We start from the raw sequence: 27,065 nt of genomic DNA on the forward strand, positions 1-27,065 counted from the left end.
AAACTGCTAGGACCACACCACCCGCAAGTTTTAGCGTGAGACTTTTTCGTGTCTCTAATACGTCAAGACCACCCCCCAGCCAATGTTAAAAGCTAGAGCCCTCCAGAAGAACAGTATAGATCTTACGATAACACAAAAAGGGCTACACCACCCGCAAGTTTTAGCGTGAGACTTTTTTACGTCTCTGTTGCGTCAAGACCACCCCCCAGCCAATGTTAAAAGCTAGAGCCCTCCAGAAGAACAGTATAGATCTTACGATAACACAAAAAGGGCGACATCACCCGCAAGTTTTAGCGTGAGACTTTTTCGCGTCTCTGTTACGTCAGGACCACCCGCCAGCCCATGTTAAAAGATAGAGCCCTCCAGAAGAACAGTATAGATCTTACGATAACGCTAAAAGGACCACACCAGCTGCAAGTTTTAGCGTGAGACTTTTTCGCGTCTCTGTTACATTGCAAACTTTAAAAACATTGCCCCACCACGAAAAGTACAACGTTTCTCATTGGATAGACAGAATTTTTGTAGGCGGAGCTTAAGGTTAACATTGAGACCCTGATTGGTCAGATGAAAACACAGCCAGATAGTTTTTTTTTTAAACCAACTTCGGTAAATTGTAGTAAGGAGAAGTTAGGAGAGAGTTGCTTCCGAGAGGGCGAGCTGGACGGAGCTGCGCCGGCCGCCGCCTCCTGACGAACACCGACAAGGTAATGAACGCACGCGATGCCACATTTTTGAGTGCATAAGGCTTCACTCAGAACTCTCATCTGTTACAATCCCTTTTTGCGTAATACTAGTGTCGATTGTCCATTAAAGCTCATGGTGTTCACATTTGCCACTTGAAGTAAAAAGCTGAAACGCGATGATTTTTCTGTTATATAGTTATTGGGAAGCCACATCAGCCACTGTAATTTACGACAAGTTAGATAAGTAATTAAAGATAATTGAGGGTCACTGTAGACCATTTTGATAGTTTTCTCTTTTGTGAAACTTAATTTAAACCTAGATTATAGATGTGATATGGCATAGGTCATCCTTCGATCCATTGTAGAACTTGGAAACCCATTCAGGGAATATTCGTTCACATTTTTGTTGAACGCAGTTGGTTTTTACCATCCTGTATTAAAACATTTCCTTTTATCACTAGTGCAATTTATAAACGATGTTTTGTGAGTAGAATAAAATTTCCAATGGTAAACTTAACTGCTTTTTCGACGTTATTTTACCAGCTAACTAAAAATAGGAAAGCCTTGAACCCCTTCCACTAAATTTAGTTAGTATTAAGATTCCTTTACAGGGAGTGCAGTGGAGCTGACGCTGAAATCATTAAGTATTTGGTTATATCATCGCTAGTCTCACTGAACTCTTCTGAATTCTACATGTCATGTGTGGTCTGATGTCTCCTTACCAGCAACAGGTCCCAGGTTCAGACTAGTCAATTCCCTAAAAAAAAAAACACGCTCAGAGCGTCGTTGCGCGAAAGTGGTAGGGAGATACGATATAGAACAAACAGACACCACGCAGAATGTTTAGAGTATAACTGAAACATAAAGGCACTATTAAACGTAAAATCTGTATTATAGTTGATTTTGAGGAATGTTCAATAAATTACCACTGCGACTTTTATAAACAAACGCTCTGTTAAATAGACTATGTAAAAGTGACATATTTTTTGGAGGTGTGTCCCGGTATTGTTAACTAAAATGAACATGCACAAAAATAACTACGGAGTCAGTGACCTGCCATGAGATGAGTCTGGCATGTCTGCCTGTGCAGTGTCAAGTTGTCGAAATTATGATATCAGTATTTTTCACTGCCGTTTAATACCATTCGATGAGGTTGCGTTCATTAGTCTGACCGCATGGGGCATTTCGTTGGGCGACGTTGAGAGTGCTTGTCATGGTGTAAACGCGGCACCGGAGCTAAAATAGCGCCGATTACACTGATTCCGGTAAAACTGTAACAGCCTGTAATTCATTCACCTCAAAGCAATTACGTTAGTTCTGTATCGCAAAATGTTTTTGCCCACTAAATCATTTTTCCATTCGTATTTTGCACTGATATTTTATAATACACAGTTGAACACTGCTATAATTTCACATATAGAAAATATCAGCAAAAATAAACTCTCTAAGAGAACTGAAATTTGACTACCTGAATTGTAAAACTACTGTGTATTTCATTTAAAACATGTAAATAGATACTATAATTGTTAGTTGAAACTGTTGGTTGCTGTTAAATAGATGTATTCGATTAATGTTGTAACATGTAATTGTTAAGTATGAATGAGGTACGAAACTACTATTTAAATGTACACACGTCATGGTGATTCCTGGTTCATTATAGCCGTTGCTGCCGTGACCAGCTCGTGACAGGTATCGTAATCATCGTGGAAATGCCTTGGTATTCTCTCATACCAAACACTGCTTTTGTTTCAAAACCGTGTTTATGTTTTAAAGTTTCCCGATAGTTAACTTCGGTTCTTTAATTGTCAGTGGGGACGAATTTAATTTAATGAGGCCATTTGTGAACATTTCGACAACATATGAAAGGCCAAATGCGATTGTTGCAAATAAATTGCGTGCTGAAAAGTAATGCCTCCGAATTTCTTAAGCGCCAAAGTCTTAAAGCTTTGATAAATAAAACTAACGTTATTAACATTCTACATCTTTATTCTACACGTCTAAATATTTACTTTTGAAAATAAGTCATCGTTGTGACGAACGCACGTCCAGCACGAACGCTGGTCCAACTGAGGCGCCAGGTGGAAATGGCATGGCAAGCCGTTCCACAGGACTACATCCAGCATCTCTACGATCGTCTCCATGGGAGAATAGCAGCCTGCATTGCTGCGAAAGGTGGATATACACTGCACTAGTGCCGACATTTTGCATGCTCTGTTGCCTGTGTCTATGTGCCTGTGGTTCTGTCAGTGTGATCATGTAATGTATCTGACCCCAGGAATGTGTCAATAAAGTTTCCCCTTCCTGGGACAATGAATTCACGGTGTTCTTATTTCAATTTCCAGGAGTGTAAAAGACTGTGAACTGAAGCTATCCATGAAAATATAACCCTGCGAGAAGTGGGAACGAGGACAAGTAAATAGTACAACCTAACAAAGGAAGCATTCCACCGCGACCCGACTAAAGAATATAACAGACACAAACATGTCGTGATCGGAAAAATAGATAACATCAGCCATTTTTGCAAGGCGAAAAATTCAGTAGAGGGAAACACCAGGATTCTGTTACTTGAATGGAAAAATTCGATTACTAACTTCCTGAGGGATGCCGGGTACGCCCAGCTTGTTGTTTTATAGATCTAAGAACATGGTTTCTCTTAGTGGTCAAATTAGTGCAATAAAATTTTATATGTCACTTCCGATGTTATATGGATGTAAAACTTTGCATCTAATAATAAAGTTAAATAGAGCCCAACAGTTATAAGTGTTACGGATTCACCCGACCTTAAACCGGCCCTTAACACAACATGTGTACAAAGCCAGTCTCACCTTCCTGCTACGACGCACAGGTAACCGGAGAGGAAGACGTCCAGCCTCTCCTTGAACTCGGGGAGAATACAGGCGGCCAGGTGTCGGCAAACGCCAGATCCGGCGGGCGGCGTGGTGCAGTTCTGGAAGCTGCCCTCCGTCTGGAACACACAGCCCAGGCTGGAGTCAGTCAGCTGCCACGTCTTGTACGCGAGTGTATCTGAGCAATTCTAGTATGGTGATCAAATTATGCTATTTTTAGCATGATATACAGACGGAAATGTTAAGCATTAGAAGAAATGCTCATGTAGACACAATTTCAAACACATAAACAGGGTGTAAAAGGTACAAGTGCAAATGTTTCTATTGATGACTCAGGATGGCGTACTGAACAACATTACACCAGTATTTTCGTAATTTGCGACTAATAATTAGTTATATACAAGTCCTATATTTTTAGGTTCAGTAATACCTCCAAGAAAATGTGGCGAAAGCTAGCCATTAATGCTTATTTTCCCCCAGGCAGCAGGTCAGGTGTTGCAGTGCGGAAGCATAGATGCGGAACGGCTAGTCAATAGTGACAGGCATACACCACTTAGTGATGCGGTAACGACCATGTAGAAAACATCGCGTCATAAAGTTTTTGATGTGTTTGTGGGAAGACTGTTAGATGCAGAGGAAAAACAAACAACACACTGATGTGTGTACATATCAAGGAGTCGCGTATAAAAATATCAACAGTTGTACCCGTTACACCCTGAATGAGATTTTCACTTTGCAGCAGAGTGTGCGCTGACGTGGTACTGGCAGAATTGAAGCTGTGAGTATGGGTCGTGAGTCGTGCTCGGGTAGCTCAGATGATAAAGGACTTGCCCGCGAAAGGAAAAGGTCCCGAGTTCGAGTCTCGGTCCGGCACACAGTTTTAATCTGCCAGGAAGTTCCGTTACACCATGTATACAAACAGTGGATGCGTCAGTGCTTAGGGTTGCGGTGATCTGTGGCAGTTACAATGGCCACCTCACTGGATTAGTATAGTCATCATGTGATTATGTTATCATGCCTTAAAATATAATCACTGCTGGCCATTAAAATTGCAACATCATTAAGGCAGCGTTGAACAAACATAAAACTGGCATGCAGTGTAATAGATACTTGCATATCCCAATGGTTAGCATCTCAATGCAAATTCACATAGTAGGTTGCAATAAAGGTGGAAAAGATTCCAGTCAACACGCTCCTGAAGTTTTTCGTTTGAAACATATTCTTGTTCACTAGCAGAACTGTGGTCACTGGCGATTGCAAAAATCATCGTCTACATCTTCATCTATATCACTCACATCTTATTCTATCCACTGCCTAACAATTTTATCGAATTTAGGAGCGTTAAAATTGACAAGCTCCTGCGAACACATTTTGTAGTGCGCTGCACAAAACGGGTAGGTAGACCATGAAGCGCGTTCTAGGAAACCTCAGCACGTGTCAACAATAATCGAAGGAAACAGCAATGCAACCAACGGTAAAACATTGTTGGGCTTGTGATTTAAAGAAGGTAGGGATGACACAGCAGCATTCCCTCAAAACTCTATGCGCGGAAGCGCCGTCCTAGGTGACGTGGGCTTTAATCTTGCGCAGTGAGTTAGAAAATTCTCGCGTGGTCTGAAAGACCACGCCTCGTGTGTTAAAGGTTAAAAACGCGAAGATTAACCAGTACTGCAGGAGCGACAGCACTGCCCTGGTGCATGCTGACTGCTAGCGCCACACAGCAGCGCGAATCAGTTGGTGGTGGAGTATAGTTAGCCTTGGTTTTTAGTGCGTCTGTATGTATCAATAAAACGAATGTCGCAGTAGACTAATTGCCGGGCGCTCTATCCAATGGGCTCGTAAAATTCTTCTGTAAGAGAAATTTTCTTTGTAATGGGAAATAAACCAGCGCTTTCCGTCCACACTGGTTGTGCTATGAAAGACGTGATCAGCAGAATTTGTTTGGGCTGAAACCAGCTACTTAAAAATAAACACTAGCTGCTTCCATAACACTAAGTTCAACAGATGTGGTGTCTCCGCCAGACACCACACTTGCTAGGTGGTAGCCTTTAAATCGGCCGCGGTCCATTAGTATACGTCGGACCCGCGTGTCGCCACTATCAGTGATTGCAGACCGAGCGCCGCCATACGGCAGGTCTAGTCTAGAGAGATTCCCTAGCACTCGCCTAGTTGTACAGCCGACTTTGCTAGCGAGGGTTTACTGTCTACATACGCTCTCATTTGCAGAGACGACAGTTTAGCATAGCCTTCAGCTACGTCATTTGCTACGACCTAGCAAGGCGCCATATTCAGTTACTGAATGTATTCTGAACAGATAATATTGTGACTCATGTACCGTCAAGAGCGACGTTCCTCATTAATGGATTAAAGTTAAGTATCAGACTAATTATGTCCGCTTTCTGAACTCTCATTCCTTGTCATGTTACAGACCTCACGTCAGTATAGTTCTTCCCTCCTCACGCCAGCCTGAGTGAGCTAAAACGCATGCATTTCGGCTTCCATTCGTAACACGGTGTTGGCTCTTTGGCTAAGACAACAACAGAGATGCCGACCAGACAGCAATATTGTAGGAGGATATTCAATAACAGTTGGAATACTTTTTTTCTCGGCCAATTTCTGTTTAAAAAATGCGGAATCAGTTGTGAGACATCGTGTAACAAGCCCCTTTAGCCCCTTTAGTTTCATGAAGTTCCGATAGGTGTGGCGCTGCTTCTGTAATGGAGATGCGTCCAAAGCAGAGAGCTGTCATGTAGTTTCTTTTGACAGTAAACGAAAGCACCGCAGATATTCATAAGTAGAATGTCTCAGAGACCTGGCAATGAATAAAATCACGGTGAGTCGTTGAGTGAGACAATTGGCATCATCGCAACAAGGTCGCGCAAACCTGAGCGATCGCCTGCCTGCTGGCCGGGCTCGCACACAACTGACTTCCGCAGTGTTGGGATGTGTGGACACTCTCATTCGAGGCGATCGACGGATCACAATCAAACGCCTCACTACGCAGCTCGGCATCTCTGTCGGTAGTACTGATATACTCGTACACCATTTGCGTTATTCATACATGTGTGCCAGCTGAATTCCTCTCCATCTAACATAAGACCACAAAGAGCAATGAAGGACCACCTGTGCGGAATTGCTTGTGTGTTACGATGCTGATGGTCACAATTTTTGTCGAACATAGTTACAGACGATGAAACATGAGTTCGTCACTTCGAACCGGAAACAAAACGGCAATTCATGGAGTGGCGGAAATCCACCTCTCTTCCGAAGAAAAAGTTCCAAGCCGCACCCTCTCCCGGTAAAGTCATGGCGACGTCCTTCTGGAACTCTGAATGGGTTACTCTGCTCGATGTCCTCCCTCATGGTTCTTTGTGCTACTCTCAGGAAATTGAAGAAACGACTTCAGCGTGTTCGTGTCCACAAATATAGAAACGAACTTGTCCTTCACCATGACAACGCAAAGTCTCACAGAATTCTGCGCACTCGAGAGGTGGTCACAAAACTACATTGGACTCTTCTTTCTCGCTCACACTACAGCGCGGATCTCGCAGCTTCCGACCTCCATCTTGCCCTATGGCCCAATGACGGTCAAAGTTGGCGGGAAGCAGTACGTGGATAACTGGGAGATTATTGATGCAGTAAGATGATGGCTCGGACGTCGACTGGTAGAGTGGTACCATGCCTGCATACAGGCCCTCCTTGTAAGTTGTCGTACGGTCGTCGCATTGAAAGGATATTTTCTTGAAAATGGGATTTTGTATCCAAGAGGGTGGCAAATAATGTGGTATAATGGAAACCTCTCCCCCCCCCCCCCCCCATGGACCACGGACCTTGGCGTTGGTGGGGAGGCTTGCGTGCTTCATCGATACAGACAGCCGTACCGTAGGTGCAACCACAACGGAGGGGTATCTGTTGAGAGGCCAGAGAAACGCGTGGTTCCTGAAGAGGGGCAGCAGCCTTTTCAGTAGTTGCAGGGGCAACAGTCTGGATGATTGACTGATCTGGCCTTGTAACACTAACGAAAATAGCCTTGCTGTTGTGGTACTGCGAACGGCTGAAAGCAAGGGGAAACTACAGCGTAATTTTTCCCGAGGGCATGCAGCTTTACTGTATGATTAAATGATGATGGCGTCCTCTTGGGTAAAATATTCCGGAGGTAAAATAGTCCCCCATTCGGATCTCCGGGCGGAGACTACTCAGGAGGACGTTGTTATCAGGAGAAAGAAAACTGGCGTTCTACGGATCGGAGCGTGGAACGTCAGATCTCTTAATCGGGCAGGTAGGTTAGAAAATTTAAAAAGGGAAATGGATAGGTTAAAGTTAGATATAGTGGGAATTAGTGAAGTTCGGTGGCAGGAGCAACAAGACTTTTGGTCAGGTGACTACAGGGTTATAAATACAAAATCAACTAGGGGTAATTCGGAAGTAGGTTTAATACTGAATAAAAAAATAGGAGTACGGGTAAGCTACTACAAACAGCATAGTGAGCGCATTATTGTGGCCAAGATAGACACAAAGCCTACGCCTGCTACAGTAGTACAAGTTTATATGCCAACTAGCTCTGCAGATGACGAAGAAATTGATGAAATGTATGAGGAGATAAAAGAAATTATTGAAATAGTGAAGGGAGACGAAAATTTAATAGTCATGGGTGACTGGAATTCAAGCGTAGGAAAAGGGAGAGAAGGAAACATAGTAGGTGAATATGGATTGTGGTTAAGAAATGAAAGAGGAAGCCGTCTGGTAGAATTTTGCGCATAGCATAACTTAATCATAGCTAACACTTGGTTCAAGAATCATGAAAGAAGGTTGTATACATGGAAGAACCCTGGACATACTAAGAGGTATCAGATAGATTATATAATGGTAAGACAGAGATTTAGGAACCAGGTTTTAAACTGTAAGACATTTCCAGGGGCAGATGTGGACTCTGAACACAATCTATTGGTTATGAACTGTAGATTAAAACTGAAGAAACTGCAAAAAGGTGGGAAATTAAGGAGATGGGACCTAGATAAACTGAAAGAACCAGAGGTTGTACAGAGTTTCAGGGAGAGCATAAGGGAATACGCTCAGACTTCAAGAAGAATATAATAATTCCAATGTCAAAGAAAGCAGGTGTTGACAGATGTGAAAATTACCGAACTATCAGTTTAATAAGTCACAGCTGCAAAATACTAACGCGAATTCTTTACAGACGAATGGAAAAACTGGTGGAAGCCGACCTCGGGGAAGATCAGTTTGGATTCCGTAGAAATGTTGGAACACGTGAGGCAATACTGACCCTACGACTTATCTTAGAAGAAAGATTAAGGAAAGGCAAACCTACGTTTCCAGCATTTGTAGACTTAGAGAAAGCTTTTGACAACGTTGATTGGAATACTCTTTCAAATTCTGAAGGTGGCAGGGGTAAAATATAGTACTTAAAGTAGTAAAGGAGTTTTGCTGTTTGGGGAGCAAAATAACCGATGATGTTCGAAGTAGAGATGATATAAAATGTAGACTGGCATTGGCAAGGAAATCGTTTCTGAAGAAGAGAAATTTATTAACATCGAGTATAGATTTAAGTGTCAGGAAGCCGTTTCTGAAAGTATTTGTATGGACATCGAGGGATCACCAATTTAGTATTGGAGGGCAGCGTGGAGGGTAAAAATCGTAGAGGGAGACCAAGAGATGAATACACTAAGAAGATTCAGAAGGATGTAGGCTGCAGTAGGTACTGGGAGATGAAGAAGCTTGCATGGGATAGAGTAGCATGGAGAGCTGCATCAAACCAGTCTCAGGACTGAAGACCACAACAACAACAACAATGGAAACCTGAATAAAGCAAAACTGCTGTCGGAAAAACGTGTTGTATTACTTATTGAACTCCTTCGTATGTGCCCCTTTGCGTAATATCGTTTACCGGAAACCTCGTTTCGATGTCTTGAACCGTTTGCGAAATAAAAATGGTGCTGTATAAGAGGTGCTTTCAGTGAGCACACCGTGGGGACAAAAGTACAGTAGACGAAACGCAGCATAACTGGTCAACTTATGATTCACGTACTTATGAGAGGGGACACTATATGGAACACTGTGGACAGGTCCCATAAATCACTGTGCCACTAGTGCCTATTTAAGCCTTCCATGAGGTTGGCAACAAAGCGTCCACTGAAGGATATTGGAACACGTCGTGTGTGTTTAGACGCACCGCAAGCCGCATGTTGGTATTTCACACAGAGTGTGCACTATTATAGTGTCGAGTGCTGAAAAAACTGGCACTTCTGGCTTTCTCTACGACAGCCACAGTGTGTGCCGTGGCAGTGTACTACACGGAAAGAAGGAAACTCTTACTACGGGTGATAAAACGAGTGAGCGAAAGGGAAAAGAAGGAAAAAATTAGGAAATTTGTGGTAAGCACTATGGCCTCAAATTGCTGAGGTCATCGGTCCCTAGGCTTACACACTACTTAATCTAACCTAAAGTAACTTACGCCAAGGACAACAAACACACCCATGCCCTAGGGAGGACTCGAACCTCCGACGGGGGGAGCAGCGCGAACGGTGAAAGACGCCTCAGATCGCACGGCTACCCCGTGCGGCAGGAAAAGAATGGAAGCCGCACGTCTCTTCGATGAAAACTTCTTCTAGAAAACGAATATTCATTTGCGAAATTATTTGAGGATGAGCGAAGAGAATTTTCAATTTCTACTGGATATTGTGCAATAAAAATTAACGAAACTGGTCGTCGTGCTGATAAAAAGTTTAAATCTAATAGAAGTTGGCTCTTACTCTCTTGCTGTCATATTTTTGGCACGTAAACATCCTTTCCAGAACCATTTCTCTTTGAGACTTCAACAGAAAATTTTTCTCGACAGCTCTGGACCTCAGAGGTTTTCTTTTCTTTTCAACTTCGTCCATTGCTGATTGTAGCCTACACACTTTTAAAGCAATGCAGACTTCGTTTAGCGCTTACTACAGTTGTGACAAAGTTAATTTTTTGTATAAAAATATACGGCTTCAGTTAATGCTGTTCAATTAAAACTTTCGCTTGATCTTTGCACTAGGTTGACATAATCTTCTTCTTCTTCCTTTGAAATCAGTTTGTCAGTGAATCCGCAAGCTGTCAAGGCACAGTTGCTGACTGTCTTTCCTCTCCATTCTACTAGAAAGGAAACATATCAGCCAAAGGTTGCATTGGTGTACCATCGCATGTAAGTTCAAACTCATATGTACAAGATGATTTAGGTGCCCCTCAGTGTGGGTTTAGTGCAACTCGTAGTGCGTTCCAAGAAATACATATGGAGTGTTTGTATCTCTCGCTCGCTGCCGACAGGCAGTTGATCCTAAAGAAAAATCGAACAGGAACTTTTTATAGGAACTATAATGTAGTTAAATTTTGTACAGAGATACGTTCTCACTAGAGGCCACAGTTTTCAAATTACTCGAGAGAAACATACAGAAATGACTTCCAAACGCATTTTTCTTGAATGTCTCGAAAACCGTTGCCTCTACCGAAAACGTGTCCCAGTACAAAGTTTAATTAAATTAAATTTACTACAAAAAAGACGTGTCTTTTTTCTGTAGAACTAACAGTCTGCACGTAGCAAGCGAGAAAATGTGATAATTTGGCACGTGGTTTCTGAAGGCGTCGTGGGTTGCATAAAACGCATAGGTAGTGGCACCTGAACCATCTTGTCCTGTTTATCTGCTTTCAATTCCGTACAACGGGCGCAAACAGGCTGGGATTAGCAAGTTTAAACTGTCTATGCAACTGTATATCCTCTGTCGTCAGCTAAGAGGAACATGTTTATATGCACATAGTTTTCTCAGTACATGCTGTTACACATGTCCATTCTCTGTGTAGCAGCCGTAAATTTATGTATGTGCCATCAACATTGGAATGTTGACCGTTTTAGTCACAAAATACTCTCTATTCATGTAAATCCCAAAAGAAAGGAAAGGTCACCAGCGGCATTTGGAAGGATTAAAAGGAACCCACCATTCATCAATTCAATGAACATCTCACCAAGTACAGCAATCGTTGTCTTCACAAAATTGTTTGTACACTAACATGCCACAGCACTATCAGAGAACACCGAAACGATTGAATCAGTAAGTAGTGTAGTAGGAGTATTGGTATGGAGACAATAACAGGCTTCATCCTTTGAAAACTCGTCGTCGTATTCACAATTGGGCACTTTTGTTCATTGCAGAGGGATTATGCATCAACATCAGCGTTGGCAGTCTTGCTAAGACAGCACGCTGTAAGCGAGGACTTACCTGGCTGAGAGCGAGCTGGAAGTGTTGGTCGGTGCCGTTAATATTCAGTGTGACCTGAGATCCGCTCCGCAATGGGCCCAGCCACGATATATCAGCCAGTGTAGGGAGTGCCTCTGGAAAACAAAGACCACAAAGCGAATTCAACTAGTCAGTTCTCTAGCTACGCACATAATATATATAATTTCATGCATATCTCAGTTATTCCATTTCCTATACATGACGTCGTTTCAGTGTTGCTGGGTGACAAGAAATGACTTTTTTCTTTTACTGTTGCTTCGACCACTCGCATCATAGACGTAGGGGATGGGCTTTCAGCAACATAACCATCCTGCTCTTAAGCCAAATGCATTAAAAATACATGGTGTTTCAAAAAGATTCAATCCCTTGCACAAGACTGTCTCTTAAAATCAATAAAGATAGGAACTCGAGGTAAATTTTAAATTACACAGCGAAAACTAACAATTTACCTGATTGCCAGTAGGGATCTCCCTTTGTTGGCTACCTCCCTCACTTCTTCATTACAGAATTACGAGAGCACGACGAAAATATGTCACCTGTATACAAGAGCAATAATTCGAGAGGCTGGCTGGGTAGGGGCATGACTTTCAACTACCACCACATTGGCACATTGCGTGGCCATAATCTATCCCAGTTATCCACGTATCATGCCTGGCAACTGCTGACATTGTTGACAGGCGAATGCTAGATTGAAGGTTGACTGAAAGTATTCGTCGGTTGCACCATTGGGCTACATGATCGCCTGACCTCAAGATATGCCACTTTTTTGTGGGGAGGGTTTGTGAAAGACCCCGATGGTATGCCTACCATTGTAATTTTGAGGAAGTGCATCACAGCATAACAACAGCAATGATTACATTAACGCCAGACCTGTGAAGAAAAGTGTGGGAGTTTGCATCTTACATCCGATTGGATGTTTGTTGTACATCTGGTGGAGGACGCATTGAATACACTCTAAAGACAAGGAAAAAGCGTTTAACAAGAACGAATTATACCACTGGAACGGAAATGAGTAGATGTGTAGATGTGATCTACATTAAAGACAAACGACTACAATTTCAGAAAAATTAGGTAACCTGTTCAAGAGTAAAGGCGTCAAAAATTGACCAAGTCAATAAAGTGTTGGCCCACCTCTGAAACTTTTGCAAGCAGTTATTCGACTTTGCATTCATTAATAGAGCCGTTGGATGTCCTTTTGAGGCATATCGTGCCAAATTCCGTCTGCAGGTATCCAGTAATCTGCTAGGAGTGAGATGTCCGTTCCTTTTAGCTACCAGGAGTATTTATCGATCCTCGTCGGTATGATGTTCCGTCTGCAATCTGTGGCATGCTTTCGCATTGCATTTCCACCTTCAGCGACCTGTTTTAATAGCCAGATGACACTTCTGGACGCACACATTACTGTGATCACAGTAGCGACACTTGGGCGGACCGCGAGCCGTCCAACTGCTCGTCCACGATCTGAAATACTCAAACTCTTGCAGGCATGTTGCCGCACCACACGGAATGTCACACTAATCGGTTCCACAACAACCATCATCACACACCGTACTGCATGAACTGTCGTGTGGATATAGAGCTTTCGTGCACAGGCGTCGTTGCAGTTAACACGTCCCACCCCTCTGCATTTCCTTTCACTACTAATGGTCGGGCGTGCCAATTGTCGGCTGTTCTGTAGCAATTGACCGTAGTACTTTAGCAAGTGTCAGTTGTTCCTTGGTAGTGGTCAAGCAATGTGGGTAAGGCAACGAGACATTAAAGATAGCATACGAGATTTGTTATTCGAGCGACGAGATAACTGACGATGGCCGAAACAGACTTGCATTAGCTGGAAAACGATTTCTCACAGAGATAAATTTGCTAACGTAGAATATAAATTTAAGTATCAGGAAGTTTTTTCTGAGGGTATTTGTAGAGAGAGTAGCTTTGTACGGAAGAGAAATGTGGACAATAAGCAGTTCAAACAAGAAGAGAATGGAAGATCTGCAAATATGGTACAAAAGGAGGACGTTGAAAATCGGGATAGATTGTGCAAAGTATGTAGAAGCATGTATAAAAACAATTTCGATGACACAGAACAAAATCTATTGAAAGACATGGTGAAGAAATGAGCCAGATCAGGTGAGAAGAAAAGTCAACAGTCGGAATGTCTTGTGACTAGCGAACAGGACAGACACGCTCTCTCGATAGATGGGGTGGACAACGGAGACTGTCAGAGCTGATTCTCGAATATGTGAAAGAGAGCCAGTGCAGGACTTCCTTAATTCCGTGGACAGTCTTGAAAATGTGTCCGACGCACTTTTGTAAACGGTTGACAAAAAGTGAGTGAAGAAGGATAGGTAACCTGTAAGCCCGAAACGTAAGGCCTAACACGGAGTTACATTCGGAAGAACAGTAGTTCTCTTAACAGATATCGGTTCTAAACGATTTCTATGATAACCATGAAAGGTACGTGGCAGTGTTAGGTGGCAAAACATAAAGCGAAGACGTTCATTAAACCAGCATGCGGCTCACTTCGTCACACAGACCAATAGATATTGTTTATCTATTGATGGGAACTGCGGAAGGGAGCAATATATTTGCTTCGAAACTCTGAAACCACTTGAATCTTTATCATTGCTAAATCTGTCATTAAAATACCTATTGACTTTGCCATTCAGAAGTGATTTACTGACGTGTTTCGGGTTCTGTTCATAATCAGAAATATCAAATATAAGAACAGTGTATGGACTCCTGTGTATGATCCCTCATTATCGGAACTAAACAATTTTTCACTTACCACAAATCTTACTCCTACGTCGTCCAAAAATTTCCAACTGTGTTTCCGTCACCGCAACAGCTCAGAACACCTTTAAGACATCGATCTTGTGGAAGTCAGCTGCCGATATCGAGAGGACGTCACTTGCCAGATCTTCGAAAAGTGAGTAACCACAAAAAGACTTCCCAGTGGCAATGAGTCCACACATAGTACATTAGATTTTTAAGAATAAAATGTAACCTTTAATCGACGTGACTATCAGAACAGCAGCTCAAGTTACTTTCTAAATGATGAGCTAAAACCACCTGCTACGGGGGGGGGGGGGGGTATTTGAAAAGTAAGGAACGATCGGTCGCGAAATGGAAACCACAGTGAAAATCTTCTGAAGCGTTCAACAGATGTGCTGGACAGTGTCTATTATACCTGTAGATAGCGCCATTCCGCTCTTCACACTTCTGAGCGCACAATGAGCGCGTAAAGATGTCTAGAAAACAGTGGCTGCCGCCAAGTATGGGTACCTTCCGTGAGAATTTGCTGGGTTTTATGCAACCCCACATAACCTAACTGTCATACATTTTCTTTTTCATGACATTTCTCGCCCACACACTGCAGGGGCAAAGAAGACTTCCTTGCAGGGTTTTCGTGTTTGATCACCCACCACATATCTCGGACTTGGCTCCCTCTGATTTTCATCTCTCCAGTGGATCGCTGGTACTGAAGACATTTTGGCACAGGCAAGGAGTTGTAGTCCAGTGTAGAAAATTGTCGCAAAGCACAGGAGGCAGCCCTATGACAAGGGTATGGAAAAGTTGGAACAAAGCTACAACAGATGTCCGAGTTGGAGCGGCGACTATGTGGAGAAGTAACTGGAAGGTGTAGGTAACTGTTTCCAAACAAAACAGTTTTGATTTTCCTTGCGGTTTCCATTTCGCGACCGATCGTTCCTTACCATCCGAATACCCCTTGTATATTTCAAAACTCCTGACGACAGAAGCAGTTTGTAGTTTACTATAGCTTAGTATTCTTAATATGCAGGGTGTCCTACAACTGTGACAAACTTCGAGGGACTTCGGAGCGTGACATGAGGAACAAATCGGGGATAGGAACCCGTCTACAAACGTCATCCAACGACACTACAGATCGTCGAAGTCATAGACGTCGTCGTCTGCCACTTCACCACCCATTCGGCAGCAAGCGTGACTTTGTACGCTGGCGAACCATACGCGGAAAATCGCGTAGCAGTGTTTGTTAGTCACTGATTGCAACTGGTTTCCACTATCGCCAGTGGAGAAGATGGAAATAGCAGGAGCGTGTCCTATGAATGAGATGCTCTGTTGCCTCGGTGGATGACGGTTTCGGGCGCGGGTTTCAACCCTTTCATTCCCAACTGAAGCCATTATCAAGGTGTGCACGAAATAAGCGAAGTTTAGGAATTCTGGTACCTTGGAAGTAAAATCACACTGAAAATAACACACAGCAGATGAGGTTTCCTTTACTTTACGTCTGTGGTCACAAAAGTTTTTTGTCATGAGACTACCGCTTTCGGTCTATAATGACGATCTTCAGATCTGTTCTATCAAAACATGTCCTAATGTACTACAGCCATAGTGGCATCGTCAAATGTTAAACACAAAATCAGCCGCTGACAAGATGACTCTTGCATATGCTGCCGTTTATATATATTTAACGGTGCTGGTGCTAATTTTGTGTTTACCATTTGACGATGCCACAAGGCTGCAGTACGTTAGGACATGTTTTTGTAGAACAGATCTGAAGATGGTCATTATAGACCGAACTGCCGACCAGTGTGGCCATGCGGTTCTAGGCACTTCAGTCTGGAACGGCGTGACCGCTACGGTCGCAGGTTCGAATCCTGCTTCGGGCATGGATGTGTGTGATGTCCTTAGGTTAGTTAGGTTTAAGTAGTTCTAAGTTCTAGGGGACTGATGACCACAGATGTTAAATCCCATAGTGCTCAGAGCCATTTGAACCATAGACTGAACTGGTAGCCTCGTGACAAAGAATCTGTGACCACAAACGTGAAGTAAAGGAAATTTATTGTATATTCGAGTCACTGTTTTATTCGCGACCATGTCGCAGCTTGTGAGACATAGTAGATGTATCATGGAAGGCATGAAAGGTTAACTAGCAGAGACAAAGCGTGAATGCCTATACAAGAGAGTTAGTTTCATATTTCATAGATCATTTTGCACAATAAACGGTCATTTTACATTCACATTACAGATTAATTAGTAAATATACCTGCATATTCCTTGCAAAGTATCTTTCAGTCTACCGTGTACGACGACGCCTTTAATTTTGTTTGTGTGAACCGTCGACAGGAAATAATGCAGCACCACATGTTATTACAAATCCTCATCTCTAGACATTGAGTAACAGTCAGTACAGCAAACAGCGTCGCAGACGAAGCAAATACACTGCGTAAAATGTTGTCGCCAGTGTGGAGAGAGAGAAAAGAAAAAGCCAGAAACATGTTCCAATACAACGCAGGAAACATTTACAATTGAAACAAGTTTCCAGTGTATATGCACCTTTTAAAAAAATACAAATGTTATTTATTAATTCGTACCCACCGCCTTTTAACATTACAGTAATACAAATTCTTCTACAGAAGAGAAGGAGTTGTTAAGGAGAAACTTCTCAGTTTCTTTTGAAATTTTACTTTGCTGCCTATCAGACGTTTTGTATCTCCGGGTAAGTGATCAAAATGTTTTAGTTACAGCAATGTGCTTCTCTTTTTATGCTATGTATAATCTTAATGTGGAATAATGAATGCCTTTTTCAGTCTGGTATTGTAATTTGAACGGAAGTGGATTATTTGCAAAGAACTTCATGTGGAAATAAATATACTGTTAAGCTGTAGTCAGGACGACCAACTCCTTAAACAGACAATTACAAGATTATCGTGGGTGAGAACTACAATTATTCTTAAGCATATTTTTGAGCTTTGAAGACATTCTGCCTTGCCCCCAGAATAGTATTTCATATGACATTATTGAATGTAAATATGCAAAGTATGTCATCGTAGCTACTCATCTCTCCCCAAAATTTGCAATGATTAAAAGTAGAAATGTGGCTGAACTACGTTGTTCTAGGGGTTCCAAAATATGATTTTTACAGTTTAAAATCTCAGCAAGAAGGGCACGTATAATTCTGTAGATTCCACCCTGTTTATCATTGCATAACCATGTGTTACACTTACCTTTGGTTTAGCACTCATGGACGTGCAGAACTGAACATGTCGTGTCTCTTTGAAAGTGAGAGTGAGACAATTCGCAGAAAACCAATCAATGACAATTTTAAGAACACTGTTTACCATTTCTTCTGGTTCTATTACTATAAAACACTGACATTGATTTGAGGTAAAATATTCCGAGTATGTGCATTTAGTAAACAGCACTGTAGATAGTGAATTGTGAACTATGAGAAAACCAGAGCACAAGAGAATTACCTGTTGTGACTTCAACTGCCTGAGGAGTGTGCACTGAAACACATGGAATTGTCATTAGTATCAAATCGAAATTAATATGTTCTAATACACATCATGCACTGAACTACAATATTGCTTAACTATGTTACACCTAACTTTCTCGTCGCTTTTCAGAACACATACTTTTTACTGTTTTTAGTACAGAAAGCAGACTGCAGTTATAAGAGTCGGACATTAATGGGAACCGGTTGTAGCGAAGTAAGTGAGAATAGTTAGTAGTCTATCATCAGCGTTATTCACTTTGTGCAATTAGCAAATAGTAAAGGATGCAAAGCATAACAAGGAGAAATTTGGGAAAGGATATAAGTTCAGGGAGAAGAAATAAAAGTTTCCAGTTTTCTGGTGACACAGTATTTCTGCCAGAGGCTTGTACGAGCAGCTGAACTATAGGGATACTGCCTTGAAGAGAGATTATATGATGACTATCAACAAAACTCGGATCCAGTGGAATTAAATTAGCTGATGTTGACAGGGCTGATTTAGAAACTGAGCCTCCTAAAAGTAGTAAACGAGTCTTGTTATTTGTGTAGCGAAACAAATGACAATAGTAGAAGTGGAGAGGATATAAAATGCTGGCTGGCTATAGCTAGAACAGTGTTTCTGAAAAAGAGCCACTTGTTCACGTAGAATATATATTTAAAAGTTACGAAGTTCTCTCTGATAATATTCATGGAGGACTTTTGGACAACAGACGAGAAGAGAGTAGAAGTTCCTGAAATGTGGTCTACGAAAGAAGTAAATGGACATACCGATTAACTAATGGGGGAGAGCTCGAGCGAGTACGGGATGAAAGAAAAGTGAAGCAGAACTTGATTAATAGAAGTTATCGGTTGATAGGACACACAATGAGGCATCAAGAAAATTTTCGGTTTGGTACTGGAGGGAAGTGTGCCTGACAAAAATTGTAGAGGGAAACCAAGTAAGAAAGGTTCAAATATATCTTCGTTTCATTAGTTATACTAAGGTGCACTGGATAGAGTAGCAAGGAGAGCTGCAACAAATTAGTCTGCGGAGTAAAGACAACAGATGAAAAAAAAAAACGGAAATTTGTCGTAAGGTCTTATGGGACCCAACTGCTGAGGTCATCGGTCCCTAAGCTTACACACTACTTAATCTAACTTAAACTAACTTACGCTAAGGACACCACACACACCCATGACCGAGGGAGGACTCGAATCTCCGACGGGGGGAGCCGCGCGGACCGTGACAAGGCAGCCTAGACAACAGATGAAACAATTTATAATCATAAACTTATAACGTGTATGTGTGTCGCGCCTGTTCTGTCGGACATATCCGACAGAACAACCACTACTGTTTTTTCCTATACATCTGACGTAAATATCAATATTTTGAGAGAGATGCCAACGTTAGCCGCAATTGGGCATAGAGATTATTCAGTGGCAAAAGTTAAAAATTTCTGCAGTGCCGGAACTCGAATCCAAATTTCACGTTTTACACGAGCAGTCATTTTAAGCACTTCGCCTATCCGTTCACACTCTATGCCAGGCCCCAGATTTCACGTCATCGCATACTACCAAGCATCGACCCCGTCGATTTACCTATTTGCCTCATCTGCTTGCAGAGTTTCCCGTATTTCCGCGAGAGTTTCAAACTCTATTGTGCATCTGTACTGAGGATAATACAGCAGTCAAGTTAACAGTTATACTACATGTGTGTGTGTGGGGTCTGTTCAGTCGAACATGCCCAACATAAAAGATACCACGTTACCTCCCTCGAAATACTCATGTTTCGCGATCTCTGTAGAGTGATCATGGAGGACGGGTGTGCGACATTGAGACAATCGTGAATAAAATAACCTCTTCTCCCCCCCCCCCCCACACTCTGGCAACGCCGTCGGCGACATATGTGCATGTTTGTTGAACACTTTAAAAATCTATCTGTACTGTGACAGCCCTTGACCGATTCCTAGGTACCTGCAGGTAGTCAGCCCCTCGACTCTCTTCAGTTAAGTGGCACTACGCTGCTGCTCTATACCTGCTTGCAGGGTTAGATGTTCGCAAGCGTCTAGCAATCGGTCATGGCTTGTCTCCATAAAGGCACATTTTTAAAGCGCTCAACAAAAGTGTGCGCGTGGGACCGAGATTTTTACTAAACTGGGAAGGTGAGAGGGCTCTTTTCCAAGCACGCGTCAATGTGTTAACCCCCTTTCCCGCCCCTCCCTCCCTCATGATCTCACCACAGGAAGACACAATACAGGAGACGTGGAAAAGCCTCAATGTCCTTTGATTCTTCACATAGTGTTCAAATTTTGTTAATGTTTTTGAACCGTCCTTAAGGGGCTCCGGAACGCCCTATACTTGCAATGTTAAAATAACGCTTATAAATTACATCTTTCCTCACAAAGTATTTGAGGTAGGAAGTTGAACTTTTTACAGATTATTTATTGTAATATGGGCTACAACTTAACACAGGTATTTTACAAAATTTTAGTTCAGTTATTAAATATGATTTTTTTCAATTGTAATGAAAATTCACAACATTTTTTTGCAATTTTTTATTTATATATTCAAAAATATACAGTTTTTTGGTAAAAGGCTGTGTTAAATTGTGCAGAAGGTACTGTGTAACATTTACTGAAAGTTTGAAACAAATATGTTTGGAAGATCCTTAGAAAACATGTAATTAGTATGAGAAAATAAAAGTTTTGGGAATCGAGCGACAAAGACTGGATTAACTTTTTAGTGCATTCCAGGTCCATAGGATGGATTATCTTCATCCTCTGCAAACTCCTCCTCCAGCTTCCTCTTGTTCCTCCTCCTGTTTACTCTTGCTTGTATTTCTAGACTCTTTACAGCCCTGTCTGCAGCCCGAAGGCGTTCCTTGTCTAAAGCAAGCATCGCTCGTTGTTGTGTTCGTAGATTTTGCTACCATTTTCTTCAGTTGCAGTTACTGCAACACTGTTCCAAGAGGTGGTCATGTATGAACACTTATCACATTTCAGTTGTATTTCACTAGCAAGTCCTACGTCCTTTATTATGGAGAGTTCCAGACCAACTTCACTACAATGAATACATCTTACACAGTTTGAAAAAATTCCTTTGAGAAGCGACATATCAAATATTTCATTCACATCCGATTCGCCCATAAAACATTCATAGTTTTCACTCATTGAACCAAGCTTCTTCTGTGAAGTATTTTCTATCCCACTTTGACTGCTATGGGCAGGTGTACTTGAGAGGTTAGGTTCACTCACTTGGTTATCGTCTTTATTGTTTACAGTAATAACACATACCTTTGGCTTTCCAACATTTCTCCTTTTCTTAAAAGCCTTCAGAGGATGTCTAATAACTTTACTTTTACTCATTATTATACTTCAACAAAACAGAGACTCAAGAAACAGAATTAATTACGAATATTTTCGAGATAACGACAGAGTAAATAAACATGAAACAATCGACAATCACACCAGCGATATATATTGAACCATCACAGGTTAGCCACAACACATACTTTATCTCACATCACTAAAATGTACCTGATGAACACGGACGTTAATAATAACACCATTTGACAGCAGTTTAACAGCGCCACAGTGGGTCACGCCCATGTATAACACATTTCAAAAAAAATTTAAAAATAGTTGTAGTCTTCGGAATTGAATAAATTATATATCTATTAAAAGGTAATAGTCTGCAGATTCAGAAAACGCAAAAAAGTAAAAATTGAACTTTTCATGATTTTGAGCCTTTCCGGAGCCCCTTAATGACTTAGTTGCTGTTGTGCCACACTCCAAAAAGGTTTGGTCACATCAATTGGTGCTGCAGCTCCTCAATGTTCTTAGAGGAGTGCTGAACCGTCCATAAGGTGTCAGCAGTGACAAACGTTGTCAATATCGTCGTTCTGTTGCACATCGCGCTGTATTCTGTATTATTTTACGGCGGATATGCGTAAATGGACGTCTCAAGAAAAGTGGTGGTCTCAGTGACACCCTGTGTACCATCTGCTGAGGCCTTTTCGTGTCGATTCTGAGCGATGGTATGTCTGAGATGTCAGACACCCATAAAAACTGCATGGTTTGAATGCTGACCTCCATCGCAGAGGCGCCAGGAGAAGGGCTGAGATGTGAGTAAGGAAGGTTTGTGGACCTTCCCATTGTGAGATACCTCCACGGTGGCACTGACCAGATACGTGGGGTAATTTGGTGGCAATGTCACATCATCAATTCACCTTACAGCTTCCATGAACTTCTGATCTCTGGCCTTCTAGTCGCATGTGTCGACACCTCGCCGACCGCAATGCGCGACGTCGCGGGGCAGGATTTATTCCGAATCTCGTTTAGGTGAACATTATCTCTACTGTTTAACTGAAAGAATTTCTTTAGATTTTATATACAATGTATTGTATTTCAGGCTATAATGTATAAAAAGAAATTAATTTGTTACAATCGGTATGTATTAACGGTTAAAATTATTCTCCTTTTAGAAATTCTGGCATATTTAAATTCATATTATTAATTGCACAATCTAATGTGAATTATTAAGTTTATTTCTGGACTCATTTATAAAATAATGATATAACTAGACGATTCTGCTTTTGTCATGAAAGTATGTAAACTCTTTCGCTTTGTACATTCTTTGGAATACAGTGTGTTTCAAAGAGAATATACGTATTAAAAAGTATTATTTTGTCCAAACTATCGCTCGCTGCGCCTCGGCTCGGCTATTGGAGAAACGAATACATAGTCTAGTTTATATAAATAACCGCTAGATGTCAGTTGTCTTCTGTTTTGATTGGTAACCGTCATATGTTTAAAATGGCTACTCTACAGCACAAATTATTTTGTGTTCTCGAGTTTGCGAAGTGAAATTCCGTGATTACAGTGCAGAGACGTTCCTGGTTGAGGTACCAAATTGATACTCCGAATGGGTGGAACATTCGCTGATGGTATCAACAGTTTCTAGGTACAGGATGTGTATGTAAAGGAAAGAGTACTGCCCACCCTCGTATTCCTGAAAAAAAATGTTGCACGAATTCAAACTGCTTTGCAAGGTAGTCCTTCAAAATAAATCTTCGTGCCAGTCGGGAGTTACAACAGCCTACAACAACAATTTGCCATATTTTGAGACGTCAGTTGGTTATGAAGCCGTACAAGTTACAACTGTTTCAATGTCTGCGTCTTGATGACGAACGCAAACGTGTGGCATTTTGTAACGAGATTCTTGATGCTACTGACAATAACATCAGTTTCACACAACGCAACATACTCAGTAATGAAGCGACTTCCATATTAGTGGTGAGGTAAACAAACACATTTGAGGCCTACAGAGCCCACATGCAGCCACTGGACATGTACGAGATTCGCCCAAAGTCAATGTGTTTTGTGCGATATCGCGATCATCTGTTTACGGCTCAATATTTTTTGATGGAAACACGGTTAACAGTCAGCGGTAACTCGCTATGCTACAAAACCGGTTGTTTCTGAGGCTGCAAGAAGACAACTTCATTTTTCAACAAGACGGGGCACCCCCCTCACTGGAGTCACCAAGTGCGTGAATATCTGAATGAAACTCTACCGAACCTTTGGATTGTTCATCAAAGAGCTGGCGACTTAGCATGTCTCAGCTGGGCTGGAAGGCCACCGGATTTGACACCTTCTGACTTCTTCCTGTGGGGTTTCGTTATAGACAACGGTTATGTACCACCACTCCCACAGAACCTGGAAGAGGTGAAGAATCGGATCCGTACTGCCATAACATCAGTGACGAACGACATGCTGGGGGTGATATTATTCGTGTCTTTAATGGAGGACATATCGAACATCTGTAATCTGAACTTGAGAAGTTCGTAAATATGTGGGTAAAGTTTCATATTGGTTTTTCTTAAAGTTTAATAAATATAGCCATTCGAAATACATACATTCTTTTTGAAGCACCCTGTATTGTGAGTACCACAGGATGTGAGTAGTAGTGGGCATGCCTCTGATGGAAGCGCACGTGTTTTTTAATTTTGTCTACAACAATGTAAAAAAGTTGTGCAAATGGCTCTGTGCACTATGGGACTTAACATCTGAGGTCATCAGTCCCCTAGAACTTAGAACTACTTAAACCTAACTAACCTAAGGACATCACACACATCCATGCCCGAGGCAGGATTCGAACCTGCGACCGCAGCGGTCGCGCGGTTCCAGTCTGTAGCGCCTAGAACCGCTCGGCCACCCCGGCCGGCTACAACAATGTAATTGACGGTTTTATGAAATTAGAGATTGTGAAGTCAGTGTGGTATAGAAGAATGGGATAAAATAATAAGATATTCATAGCAGCAGAAAGAATTTCATCATTTCTACAGTTCAACAACAACCTACAAAATTAAAATTTCAGCTGCAAGAATGTACCCCTAGCCTCAAGATTTGCAGCCGACTACAAGAGAAAATGAAGATAAGTAAAAAGTTTCTCTTTTGTATATCTTACGCCTCTTGAAGCTTTCAAAACTTGTGCAGAGACAGAGAATTTTAATATGATGTGTGGGAGGGAAAAATGACAAGGGGAACGATTTAGGCAGCTGTGAGCCAAATGTCAAACATTTGCGTCGCAATAGGGGTAAATGGGATTTCAAAAAAGTGACCCTTTAATTATATTGCACAGTGTTTTCATAATATGACCGCACACTCGGAATAAGCGTACTGGAGAAAATATTAGTTGCTGTCCTACTGCACACAGCAATGTAACTCGGCTGAGGACAGTGTAGCCGACGGGGAACTCAGACAGAAGCCATCCGTCGTCAATGACAATCGGTTTCAAACCAGAAAGGAATTGTTGTCAGCGACTAAAAGTCCACATCAGTAAGTTTCCGAGCGAACATTGCGAAGGGAACTGTTCGCAGTTGATGGTTGCTTAGCAAAATGTCTTTTGTGACAGCGGCATAAAAAGATGAACGTATTGAGTGGGTCAAATAACACAGATATTGGACAGTAGCTGGAGGCGTGTTCTGCCAGCTTGCCTCTTCTCGAATGTCATAACTCATAAGGCATCGAGCGCACCTATGGTCCAATGGGGCGCTTAAGTTCCGCTATGTGAAGGACGTAGCTCAACTCCGAGGAGGTTCTGTGATGTTTTGTGAGTGCGTCTTCTATAATGGCTAGGTCCATCCTTTCAGGTTACTATGGGCAAGTACAAGAATTTTTTTTTTCATATTGTCGGTGACTACGAGTTGCCCTTTATCTCACATTTTCATGCTGAGTATAAAATAGCTAGCCGAACTGAATCCGTTACCAAAGCTAGAGATGCGCTATACCAAAACTGTAGTGCGGCAGTTTTGATACAGTACATAAATGACGTAGCAAGAATTACCGATAGTATTGACAGCGCTGGTAGGAAAAGAAAGACAAATGAATGTGTGCGAGAGAATCTAGGAGAGGACGACATCTATGATTTTTGTTTGTTTTCTTACACATAATTAGAACCGCACATCGTTCAGTGTTAGTGCAATGTGTATTTTATGTCCTTACAAAACATAAATTGCATTTCATAAGTAATATGAATTAGTTGACCAAGTAAATTTTGCAAACTCCCCCTCCATGAACCATGGACCTTGCCGTTGGTGGTGAGGCTTGCGTACCTCAGCGACACAGATAGCTGTACCGTAGGTGCAACCACAATGGAGATGTATCTGTTGAGAGGCCAGACAAACATGTGGTTCCTGAAGAGGGGCAGCAGCCTTTTCAGTACTAGCAGCGGCAACAGTCTGGATGACTAACTGATATAGCCTTGTAATATTAACCAAAACGGCCTTGCTGTGCTGATTCTGCGAACGGCTGAAAGCAAGGGAAAACTACTGCCGTAGTTTTGCCCGAGGGCATGCAGCTTAACTGTATGGTTAAATGATGGTGGCGTCCTCTTGGGTAAAATATTCCAGAGGTGAAATAGTCCCGAGTACGTCGTTATCAGGAGAAAGAAAACTGCCGTTCTACGGATCGGAGTGTGGAATGTCAGATCCCTTAATCCGACAGGTTGGTTAGAAAATTTAAAAAGGGAAATCGGTAGGTTAAAGTTAGATATAGTGGGAATTAGTGACATTCGGTGGCAGGAGGAGCAAGACTTCTGGTCAGGTGAATACAGGGTTATAAATACAAAATCAAATAGGGGTAATGCAGTAGTAGGTTTAACAATGAATAAAAAATAGGAGTGCAGGAAAGTTACTACAAACAACGTAGAGCACGCATTATTGTGGCCAAGATAGACATAAAGCCCACACCTACCGCAGTAGTACAAGTTTATATGCCAACTAGCTCCTCAGATGACGAAGAGATTGATGAAATTATTCAGATAGTGAAGGGAGACGAAAATTTCATTTTCATGGGTGACTGGAATTCGATAGTAGGAAAAGGAAGAGAAGGAAACAAAGTAGGTAAATATGGAATTGTGGTAAGGATTGAAAGAGGAAGCCGCCTGGCAGAATTTTGCACAGAGCATAACTTAGTCTTAGCGAACACCTGGTTCAAGAATCATGAAAGAAGGTTGTATACATGGAAGAGGCCTGGAGATAATTCAAGGTTTCAGATAGATTATATAATGGTAAGACAGAGATTTAGGAACCAAGTTTTAAATTGTAAGACATTTCCAGGGGCAGATGTGGACTCTGACCACAATCTATTGGTTATGAACTGTAGATTAAAACTGAAGAAACTGCAAAAAGGTGGGAATTTAAGGAGATGGGACCTGGATAAACTGACTAAACCAGAGGTTGTACAGAGTTTCAGGCAGAGCATAAGGGAACAATTGACAGGAATGGGGGAAAGAAATACAGTAGAAGATGAATGGGTAGCTTTGAGGGATGAAACAGTGAAGGCAGCAGAGGATCAAATAGGTAAAAAGACGAGGGCTAGTAGAAACCCTTGGGTAACAGAAGAAATATTGAATTTAATTGATGAAAGAAGAAAATATAAAAATGCTGTAAATGAAGCAGGCAAAAAGGAAAACAAACATCTCAAAAATGAGATCGACAGGAAGTGCATAATGGCTAAGCAGGGAT

At 41.8% G+C, this 27,065-nt stretch overlaps 1 protein-coding gene across 2 annotated transcripts in view; it reads right to left on the reverse strand.

Moving 5' to 3' along the window:
- LOC126197671 (inter-alpha-trypsin inhibitor heavy chain H4-like) overlaps positions 1–27,065 on the reverse strand; it is a 164,960-nt gene that overhangs the window by 10,099 nt on the left and 127,796 nt on the right. The window contains exons 15-17 of one of the 2 annotated variants that reach the window (XM_049934655.1): positions 18,039–18,071; positions 11,791–11,903; positions 3,509–3,648 (exon numbers count right to left, since the gene is read on the reverse strand). In XM_049934655.1, coding sequence (XP_049790612.1) covers positions 3,509–3,648; positions 11,791–11,903; positions 18,039–18,071 — 286 coding nt within the window. Of the gene's footprint in view, positions 1–3,508; positions 3,649–11,790; positions 11,904–18,038; positions 18,072–27,065 lie in introns of those variants that run through there. The other variant, XM_049934656.1, reaches the window with a different exon arrangement.

This window comes from Schistocerca nitens, chromosome 1, assembly GCF_023898315.1.
Source record: "Schistocerca nitens isolate TAMUIC-IGC-003100 chromosome 1, iqSchNite1.1, whole genome shotgun sequence".
Classification (NCBI taxonomy): domain Eukaryota; kingdom Metazoa; phylum Arthropoda; class Insecta; order Orthoptera; family Acrididae; genus Schistocerca; species Schistocerca nitens.